General features: G+C 44.6%; 1 protein-coding gene across 1 annotated transcript in view; it reads right to left on the bottom strand.

Moving 5' to 3' along the window:
• Window positions 1-8,151: 8,151 nt before the first annotated feature.
• The window catches only part of KPNA3 (karyopherin subunit alpha 3), a 52,018-nt gene continuing 48,786 nt past the window's right edge, over window positions 8,152-11,383 (bottom strand). The window contains exon 17 of the mRNA XM_086476489.1: window positions 8,152-10,875. Coding sequence (XP_086332615.1) covers window positions 10,777-10,875 — 99 coding nt within the window. The 3' untranslated portion in view covers window positions 8,152-10,776. The remainder of the gene's footprint in view (window positions 10,876-11,383) is intronic.

Below are 11,383 nucleotides of genomic sequence, written 5' to 3'. Positions count from 1 at the left end.
AAACAAGAAGCAAAGCCACGTGTGATGCCACCTCTTAAAAAAATTAATACTGTTGCCACATGGTATTAAAAACAAGTTGTGCAATTACGACTAATGACAAACAACAGTTTAAGACATTAGAGCCGCCAAAGGGTTAATAAACTGCCCTTATTTGAAACGTTCTGATACCTGATTTTTTCCATGATGCATTTGCTTGAGTCGCAGCCCTGAGCTTGCTGTCCAGATATTGTTAAAAACTCCAGGTGAAGGCTGGGTTTGGGTTAGGGCCTCAGCGATGCATCCAGGGCTGGGAGCACATCATCCCCCCACCTCGTACTTCACGCAGTGCGATTTATACAAAAGTCCTACAAAAACAAAAAGAAGGAAAAAAAAAAAAGATAAATTAGCCCAGCAAGCGCATCTCCCTCTGCCCACACCCTTGCCTGCCTCTCCGTGGTCAGCCAAGAAGCGTGAACCTCCGCTCCAACCCAGCCTGGCACCTCCAAAGCTCTGATGCTTTGAATCAGCCCGGCACCATCAACCTCTTGTCTGCTAATCGCTGTGAGGCACAACCTCCCTGGAGCTCCCACAGCTGATGAACTGTTCTCAAGTTCTCCCTTAGGCCTCAGATTTTTATTCATTTATATTTTTCGGCCTGCGCTGGCTAACCACGTTTGGATGTGGCGACGAGGGGGTTTTTTTCAACAGGCCACAACCGCTCGCACATACAAAAGCCACTTGGCGATCGGTGGCTCTGCAGCAACGCTCCGCTTTGCCTTGGACATAGGAGCGGTATTTGCTTTTTAACCGAACAGTGGCAGGGTTATGAAGCCACCGGTTTCTGCAGCGAGAGGACAAACTCACACATGAGGTTTGATAACAGAGGGAAAGGACTTCGGAAAGATCAAACCAGAGGTTTCCTCCAGAAGAAAAATACCAGCTGAGTGCAGAGCTGGGGTCACACAATCAGGCGAGGGTCTGCTCTGCTCATAACGACACTCACTTTACACCTCATTATTTTCTGGCTTTTGACAGCATTTAACAGCAGCCCTTTTTCTTTGATAACAGCATAAATGAAGACCAACACTAAACGTCCATCCCTCAACGCAGCAGTATTGCCAGAGACAGAAGGTTTGGGTCAGTACAGGGACAGAGCAGTCATCCAGCACCACACCAGTTGCACTGTGTCTGCACAGCATGCCTCAGGGTTGAGTTGTCACAAAGACCGAGAAGTTGCTTCCCCGTGTTCCTGGGGGAAAGTCAATACGGAGGCAAAGTACAACAGACCATTCCTGAGGATGCCCCATTTCTGCAAAACGGGATGGGCTCATCACCAGCGAAGCAAGGGAAGCTCAGCAAGGAAGAGCAGGCTTTGGGCTGCAATTATGGGAAAGTGGTCCTGAGCTTCCAGAGCTGCCCTTGGAGGGGTGGGGACAATGTTCACCATGCCCCCAAGAAAAAGCAGCTCTTCAAAGACAGCACGTGGGAATGGCTGGGAGGGATGTGCCCTGGTGGAGGTGGCTGCAGGCAAGTCCAGGGTTTCAGGTCATATGGGCACCATGGCCTGGCAGGAAGGTGCTGGTTTGGCCCCTTGGTTCCCCCTGGGCTTTCTCCCTTTTAATCTCCCATAATTTCTCCCTGGGAAGAAGCACTTGTGTCTTACTTCAATCAGATGCCACTCTGTCTTCAATTAAAAAAACAGCCTCAAGAATTTCATTGTTGTTTCTGCACCCTATTTTCATCCCATATAAAAAAAAATCACTCACATTGCCATCTATCCCACCAGCACCATCACCAGAGGTAACACATGACCTTGGTGTTCCCTCACCTTGCAGAGCTGAAGACCCCAGTAGCAGCCTCCACCACTGCATGGGAGCTCACGTGCCGCTGCTGACAGGAACGCACTAATGCAGGAAAATTGCAGGAGAAGGTCCTTAGAGCGTTAACTCTCCAGGAAAGATCAGGGCCTCAGCTGGAGGAAGAAGCCAAAAATGCCACAGACCAGCTTATGGCAGGCTGTGCCTCACTGCATCCTCTGGGCTGGCCCCAGGTTGCCCTACTTTTGCCTGTCACTTTGACCTGTCACCAGCAGGCAGCATTCTGCTGAGACGCGGCCCCCTGACTGCCCGGTTCACAGCCACTGGTGCTCCACCCACACAGGAGCATCTCATGGTCTCTGCCATCTTCCTCACAGGAAATGCATCCCAACTAAATGATTTCAGTCTATTTTTGGTGCTGGAACTTAATGGAGCTCCTTGCCATTTTCTTGAAGGTGATTTGCCGCAGGAAAGAAAATGGGCACAAGGAAAGAGCTTTTGAGAACATACTTGCTGTGAATTTCGAGACTGCATGTTATACCCATGACGCTAGTACTAGTACTGCACTAAAAGTCACGTCAACCTTTTAAAAAGGAAAAAAAAAAAGATATAAAGTAGCAATGTAAATAATACATCTGTAACAAAAGCAAAACCAACCTCCAAACCCTAAAAATCCAGGGAAGGTGCAGGAAGTTTCAGCTGCAAAACAAAAGCTACACCCAAACCAGGCTGCATCATTAAAATCATCGACTACGGAGTCAAGAAAATTAAGAAGTCAGGGTCAGACTCTGCTTTTGTCGTGTCCTACCTGGATTTTGGTTTATTTCTACCTAGTTTGGGCTGCAGCATTGTGTACTCCCAGCACTGGACATCTCTGTATTCAGCGACTGAACCCAGCACCTTCAGTCCAAGGGGATAAGCTGCAGCCGATGCTGCAGTACATGCTCTGCACTGTAGCTTCAGGACAGAGATCTTCCCATAAACAGAAACTATCAGTGCTCCATAAAAGTTTTGTTTTATTTTTTAAAGGTTTAGAAGCGGTGAAGTAACAATAATTTTTAAAACCTACAGCAATTTTTCCAGGAGACACCTTCTCCAAAGTGCAAACTTCCACCGAAAGCCTCGTAAGCAGCAAACCGCCTCAAGTCAGTTGTTTGGTTCCCAGGGATAAGCAGCGAGCGTACCTCCATGTACCCATCCGCTTTGCAACCCTGAGCCACCGCACACCGAGTAAGTCAGGAGCGTTACGTGCACACTGAGTTTCTCAGGTGTAACGGAGGGGGATAGCCTGACTTGGGAGGTCACCCCGTGGGCATGGAGCCTGCAGCCGGTGGTGAAACCTGCCTGGCGAGGAGCTTTTGCCTCTCTGCTGCCGCTTTTAGCTCTCACACAAACTTAGCTTGGAAGGAACACTGAAGCAGTTTAGCCACCTGTTCTTCTGATGATTTCTGAGTGAGAGGGGAGAAGAAAAGAGACCCCAAGGCCTCAGTGTTAACACTTTAATGCTTGCAGCATTTCTTATTGAGCAGGTGATTGGGGTTGGGGTAAGAGCAAAAAACTGATGGGTTCAAGGGCTCTGAGGAATACTTGTAGCAGTATTCCTGCAACTGGAAGCACGAGAAGCAGTCTTCCAGGTTACATCAAGAAGAATCATGGAGTTTAACAAATTTCTATTTCTAAAGCTGTAGGAGTCACATTTTCAAATTTTTCTCTCTCATCTTTAAGGGACAGGACTTTCTTCTATTAAATTCAGGCTAATATGCACCTGCCTAGGTCAGTAAAACTCCTGGAGTATTTCAAGAGCTCAGATGTTGACTAAAATATCAAGAGAAAACTGTAATTGCTGCAAGCAGTGATTTTTTTTTTCCCCCTTTCTATCAGTTTTCAATATTTCAAGCACAGACTTCTTGTTGAGCTCCCCTAAAAACACCTCCTCGGATATCGATAGCCGTGCAAAGCTCATGGCTCACAGCAGACCCTTGGGTCTGTGCTGCTGGCAATGGTTTAAAACCCCGGCAGCCTGATAGCAGGGAGAGTAGGAGCACGCTCCTGCTGCAGCAGCAAGATGCCACCTTGCAAACACTGCCCTTGGACTGCACCCTTTTCTTTGCAAAGGGTTCAACATTTCAGCACAGAGCCCTGAAACACTGAGATTACAGAGCTGGAAGTGGGTGTTACTGCTAAGTGTCTGACACGGTGTCTACACACCCAGGTCCTCCGAAGTGTTCACAAACAAGCCCTTCAGATGGAAATTTTTCCATGTGAGGTGCAGGCATCAGCATGTGTTTCAGCAGCAGTTGAAACTTTTTTTTTTTTTTCACTTCCAAACATGCAGAAAAACAGGTGGGTTTTAAAACCCAATTTTTAAATATTTATTTTTAATATATATTTTTAATATCTGTTCTAAACCAGTAAAGGCAACAGCTCAGAGATGTGAAAAATGACAGGGACTGAGGGCTGTAAAAGCTGGAAGACTACACTTCTGAGGAAGCTACACATTTTTGGAAGAGTTTGGATGTTTTTGATTTAAACGTGAGAATTTGACAAGTCCAAAGACTCCCCCTGCACATATTTCATTCCCTAGAGATTTCTTGTGCACTGCTGTGCTCTGAAGAGCAAAACCCAAGACCACACAAAAGAACCGATGTCAAATATTCTCTTTCACAATTACAGGGACGGGGCCAGATCTCACTGCGGCCATTTCTCCCGTCATGACCTTGCTAGAGTCATCACGGCAAGGAGAACAGAAGGACATTATCCCTTATTTTCAATATTATAAAATGCAGACAGCATCTAGATTTCAGGGAGCCCGACCAGGATGCAGAAGTATGAAATGCAGGGGAAACCAGCTGTAAACTGCGTCGAACAGAAAGGAACAGTGATGGGTCTTATCCCAGGGCAAGAGGTGCAGCTTCCCTAAGCATGTTCTTGCACAAACCTAGAATTGAACTTGCTGAAGCCACTGGCAAAATATTTCAAATTCATCCTCCCTTTTCACGTACAGAGAATTTGTATGGGGGATCATCTGGGTTCATGAGGTAGGGTTAACAAAAAACCCAACAAAAGGAAAAAAAAAGCCAGTAAAGATGATCAGCTTGCAAATAACTAAGATGCAGACACGAGCTCCCTTATGCTTCATTTCAGCACATTAACAATATTCAACCACCAGAGTTTTCCACAGGACCCCATTTTGTAAAGAGGATGGTTAATCCATCTTGCACATCTTCATGTGTCCCTGGGCCCTCCTTAATGGACATTGAGCAAACTGAAAACTAACCTCCCCCTGCAGTTCCCTCGCTGTGTCCAGGGAAAAGCCTTCCTGCAGCGTACCTAAATCCTTCATGAAATTTTTCCTCTGAGGTTTCATGGTGACATTCACAGAATCACAGAATGTTAGGGGTGGGAAGGGACCTTGAAAGATCACCTAGTCCAACCCCCCTGCCAGAGCAGGACCACCTAGAGTAGGTCACACAGGAATGTGTCCAGGCAGGTTTTGAATGTCTCCAGAGAAGGAGACTCCACCACCTCTCTGGGCAGCCTGTTCCAGTGCTCTGTCACCCTCACAGTGAAAAAGTTTTTCCTTATGTTAATGTGGAACCTCCTGTGCTCCAGCTTGCACCCGTTGCCCCTTCTCCTGCCATTGGACATCACCAAGAATAGCCCGGCTCCATCCTCCTGACACTCACCCCTTTACGTATTTATAAACATTAATGAGGTCACCCCTCAGTCTCCTCTTCTCCAAGCTAAAGAGACCCAGCTCCCTCAGCCTTTCATCATAAGGGAGATAGCAGTAAAGACTTTAGCCTTCATTTTGAAACACAAGATTCACAGTTTTAACATTCTCAGGTGTGATACACAAGGCTGTAATGTCCCCAACGTACTTTTTTTAAAAAGAAGGTTGGAAAAAACCAGCTCCTATAAAATCACAGAATCATTAAGGTTGGAAGAGACTTCTAAGATCATCAAGTCCAACCATCAACCCCACACCAGCATGCCCACTGAACCATGTCCCAAAGTGCCACATCAACATGTCTTTTTAACACCTCCAGGGATGGTGACTCCACCACTTCCCTGGGCAGCCTGTTCCAATTCTTGACAACCCTTTCAGTGAAGAAATTTTTCCTAATGTCCAATCTGAACCTCCCCTGGTGTAACTTGAAGTCATTTCCTCTCATCCTATCACTTGTTACTTGGGAGAACAGACCAAACCCCACCTCGCTACAACCTCCTTTCAGGTAGCTGCAGAGAGCGATAAGGTCTCCCCTCAGCCTCCTCTTCTCCAGACTAAACAACCCCAGTTCCCTCAGCTGCTCCTCATAAGACCTGTTCTCCAGACCCCTCACCAGCTTCATTGCCCTTCTCTGGACACACTCCAGCACCTCAATGTCTGTCTTGTAGTGAGAGGCCCAAAACCACACACAGTACTCGAGGTGCGGCCTCACCCGTGCCGAGTACAGGGGCACGATCACCTCCCTACTCCTGCTGGCCACACTATTGCTGATACAGGCCAGGATGCTGTTGGCCTTCTTGGCCACCTGGGCACACTGCCGGCTCATGTTCAGCCGGCTGTCGACCAGCACCCCCAGGTCCTTTTCTGCCGGGCAGCTTTCCAGCCACTCATCCCCAGGCCTGTAGCGCTGCGTGGGGTTGTTGTGACCCAAGGGCAGGACCCAGCCCTTGGCCTCGTTGAACCTCATACCGTTGGCCTCAGCAATCGTTCCTTTATAAGCTTGTATGCCGCTCAAGAAAGCTGTATCATGACTGCACTTGAAGAGGAAGCTACTCGTGCTGCTGCAGCGGCAGCTGGAGATCTCTGGGTCTAAGCCAGCAGCACAGATCAGACCTGTCCGTCACCGCTTCTGCGGCAGGATAATGTACACACAAACCCAGATCCGGAAAGTGCAAAGCTGCTCTGGGCCGTAACTCTGCATCTGAACAGGAGGCAATTTTCCTGAGCAGCCTAAAGTAAAGTACCACCCTGAAGCAGACACAGAGCAGCTCACCCTCCCTGCAGTGCCATGGCACGGTTGGCGGAGGCAACCATGACAAACCCCTGCGGCAAAATCTCCCAAGGCTTTGCCTGTCGGAGCCCACAGTTTTCTACTGTTTTTCTTTTTTCCCTTTTCTTCCTGAAAAGTGCTTTCCAACGGCTTGGCATAATTTGTTGTCCTACATAGGTTTGAATAGAAGCATAATTATGCCACAAAAGGGAGTATTTTCTACGCAACAAAACAGAAGGAACACAACACAACCAGGGTGCTTTGGTAGAAATGACTAGTTTGAAACACACTCAGAATCTAGAGGGCATTATAGATCAGATTAGAACAAGTAAATGGACCTGAACTATCATTTGGTCCACTAAGATTTAAAAAAAAAAATTAAAAATATGCCTGTCAGTGGATCTTTCTACTAATTTCTCTGTTTAGTAGACGATGCAAACAATATGGAAGCGTCTGTATTTTTAGAAGTATGGGGAACATCAAGACATCCTCTAGGCTTTATTCTTTCTAAATAAGAGGTTTCTTAAAATAATGCATTCTTTATTCCAATGTAGTGCCTTTCAAGCCATCTAGGTATGATCTGCTGTATGATTAACAGGTTGCAAAAAAACCCAACAAAATCGAAGAGTTTCATTTTGTCAACTGAAAGCTGAAGAACCAACGAGACTCAACTGCTTTTGGAAACAGGAGCTGGGTTCTTTTGAAATCTTTATCCTTTATAGCCCCACGAAGGGCATTTGCGAAGGTTTAAACAGGGCACTGGCGACTCATCTCCTCTCCCTTGTCAGCCTACCCATGGAGAGAGAGGGGCTCCTCCAGGGGCCGCACCTGCCTGACACGGAGCAAGGACGGCAAAGGCGCAGCTGCGGAGTCGCAGGCGCGAGAGGCAGTTCGAGAGGTTTTACTCCACTGGTGCTGTCACATAATTAAAGCAGGACTGGACTAAGTGGGCGGCTGCTGGACAATGCAAGTCTCCGACAGCTCCAGTCTGTCCCCGGGTGGCACCCCAATGGGGTCACGCGTGCCCGAGGTGAGGGACGCTGCCACCCCTCCCAGCTCCGCAGGGCCACGGAAGGCCAGTCTGCCTAAAGCCAGCGCACGGCCCCTCCCAACGCACACCGGGCAGGAGCTGGCCCCCTCAGGCAGCGTCCCGAGCTCCAAACTGGGGCTGAAGCAGCCGTCAGCCTCGCACTGGGAGCCTGGAACGGGCATTTCTGGACATAGAAAAAGACTGTGAGCGTTCCTTGACACTACGGTGCGCCTTCAAACACGGCCTCCTGCACACGTTTGTGAAACTTCTCCTTAGAAAGTATGAAACTCCGTACCGGAACAGCACCCAAGGTTTCAGAGACAGCTGCATTAGCTTACTTTATTCGTTCTTGTAACATACTTCCAACTTTGACGCAGAGTTCTGCTAACTACTGTCTAGTCAAAGACAAAAACCCCTAACTCAATCCGTGAAGACTAAGCAGATAATCTTCAAAATAAGTTCTTGAATTTTTTATAGTATTTGATAGCAGCTTTTTATTGGTTACAAAACCTAAGCCCATATACAAAATTAGGAACACATTTAGATGCCTCTTTGAAAGAACGTTTTAGTCTATTTTAACTGATAGTTTAAAAAAATAATAAAAACAATGCAATTTTAAACACTGTTCTGAAAACGTAAAAGTGCAGCAATATACTTTGTTTCCTTTATTAACTATGAAATGGTGCAATCCCAATCGAAAGCTGATAAGGTCACAACAGAAAGAACTGAGCAACTGCTTTGTCCTGCTTTACCCAGTTCTCCGATGTTCACTTTTAATGTGATGCATTGAGTGCAAGAAAAGGATCAAATCTTCACAGTAGTGGAAAACTGTTGTTTCAGTATCAATTTGTACGTCATCTCTGGGATAACACTGAGTGCAGGCTGAACAAGGTATCTGTCAGTCTATATGGCATATAGGGAGACTAAATTGAATTAGAAAGGGGGAAATTGTTCACAATAACATCTGCTGGAACTCTAATTTCACAAAACCTTTGTGACCTTACCTAACTTTGACTTTTTATTGTTTAGTTTTTTAGCGAACACCACACAGTTTCAAGATTTTAGACTATAGTGTGTGAATAGGATGCAGTTACCATATGAAGCTTCAACTCAACTTTTGGGAAAAGAAAAAAGGCACAATGAACTTCAACTCAATTTTATGTGCACAAGAGTTGAAAAATCTGAGCCACCTTAAAGAGAAATTGATTCTAAAATTTATAAAACCTATAAATAATCAGAGGCCAAACCACTATATTAAAACAGATTATCTAGCAAGTAAAAATCTTGCAGTTTAAACATACGCTTGTATCCAGTTGAGATACAAGACAACTCACTCTTTAAAGTGGCTCCACCTTGGCAGATATATATTTAATGAATGCACACCTGCTATGCGTTGTTCATCAGTGGAAAAACAGCTGATCCACAAAGCTCTGATGGCATCTGTCCTTATCTTCATCACAGTAAATACAACCCACATCCAATAACTAAATTAGTTTAGGTTTTTCTATCCCTTCACATCAATGCATTGGGAAATTACACCCAGTAAACAACAGCAACAAAACCAGTTTGTGTGATAGCTTACAGAATTTCAAAATTACTGATCTTCACCCCAGCAATACCAAAATCCCTTTGAAAACCACTGGGTCAGGCGATTCTCCAAAAGCAATGACCTCACATACCTTATGTAAAGTTATTTAATGTGCGCTGCACATCAGGTTTAGGCTGAGTAACGGCAGCTTCCACACAGCCTCACACATCAACCAGTTTGCATCTTTTTTAATCACGTGAATAAGATTTGAGACTAATTTCTGCATTACTCTTCCAATACTCCAAGAATGAAGCTTTTATGACGCTTCTAAGTAGTTGCTGGTTTGTTGCCAACCACATCATCATAAGCACTGGTTACTAAGTAAAAAATAGTTTAAGACTAAATTACAGTAAACATGAAAGCTCCACAGTTTAAACCCAATATAAATCAACCATATCCAATTATCAATTTAAAACAAAATATATTGACTACTGAAAGTTGAAAGCAAGATTCTTTTTAACGAATACATTTTTGGACAGAATTTTTTCTTTTCTACAGTCTGGGACTCTTGCTTTCAGCTTAAACAGAAGTTCAAGTCCATAACAGGTTGTAGCTCAGGTAAAATACCATGCACAGCATTTGATTACTTCAAAACAGCAGGAACACACAGGCTGAAGTGAGTGGTCAAATAGGGCTCGCTGTTCTCAAAAATTAGGTATAATGGCAAAAGCTTTACCAGTCCAAATCTACAGTTCGTTCTCCAACCCTGGTTTCTGAGGCAGTTAATGAACACACATCAATTACTGATAGCTGAAGTAGTTTTTTGTTTTAAACTTAAGTGTTTAATCAATTGCCAAGTGTTTTTGTTTTTTGTTTTGTTTTTTTAAGTTACTTTTATTTCAGTTTCACCAATGAAATTCATTTGGCTTGCATTTTTGAATCTATTCTTCCACATAAAGTATATGAAAATATGTTTGTGGAGGACGATGATGGAGGCTCAGAGCAAACTGGGCCCCTGTAAAGTCTTCCAAAATGTACGCATCATACCAAAGTGTCTTGATCCACAGCGCACCATTTTCCAAAGAAGCTACTTTTCCGTGGAAAGCCAATGTGCCACCACTATGGAATATTCTTAACAAAACTGCAGATTGCGGTTGTCAGCATGTGGCACCAGGAAAGGCAAAAAAAGGTAGTTGGGACTGTTAAAAAGAATTCTGAAACAGTTTAAGAGATCATGCATATGCATTTACAGTCCATGTGATAGTGACGTTTGGCAACTGCAAAGTGACCGATACATGGCTTGCTTTAGAAGCATCAAAACGAAGAGGCATGTGTGTCTTGGAGCCTTTTGTTTCTTCACTTGGTAGCCATCCGGTGGTGCTTCATACTGGTGTGGGACAGAGAAGCTGCACTTTTTTGAACTTAAAAATTAAATTCTTTTGTTTGAAGGTTGGCTGTTGGGTCAAAGTTGTAAGTACCTCCTTGAGTGGCTTCAGGAATGAGACTGGGATCTTCATCGATCTATAAAATACATCAAAAATACATGAGAGGCCAATTCCCTGCACAATTCGGTACACGTAGAAGAGATTCACAAATGTTCATCTTTTCTATTTTTTTTTTTTAATATTATCACAACAAAAGTACATCAGCTTTTCCAATTCAATTCCTCAAATATGCTGAAAAAGAACAACACACCAACTCTGTTCTAATACCATTGGAGATACAGAAAATTGTCATGGTTAGAGCCTGGGTTGCTGCTTGGTCAAAGCAGTTGCTACTTTAGCGATTTAATTTTCGATGCCAATTTTCAGTACTTCTGGAGCTGGCTAATCACTAGTTGTGAATTCCAAAATTAGTTTTGTCCTTTCTGCTGTTTTCTTTCAACACAAAAGTAATTTTGATCGGCAGCTGATAGAAATACTTATATAAAGCTTAAAAGAGTACTCCGTATCTCCTATCAGAATCTGAAGGATTTAGAATTACTCATTTCAGAGCAGTTTTATATAGCTCTCATAAGCGCAACCTGAAT

Source organism: Leptosomus discolor, chromosome 1 (genome assembly GCF_034619465.1).
Source record: "Leptosomus discolor isolate bLepDis1 chromosome 1, bLepDis1.hap2, whole genome shotgun sequence".
Taxonomy (NCBI): domain Eukaryota; kingdom Metazoa; phylum Chordata; class Aves; order Leptosomiformes; family Leptosomidae; genus Leptosomus; species Leptosomus discolor.
Note: the sequence above shows the minus strand (reverse complement) of the source record. Positions and strands in the feature narration are given on the sequence as shown.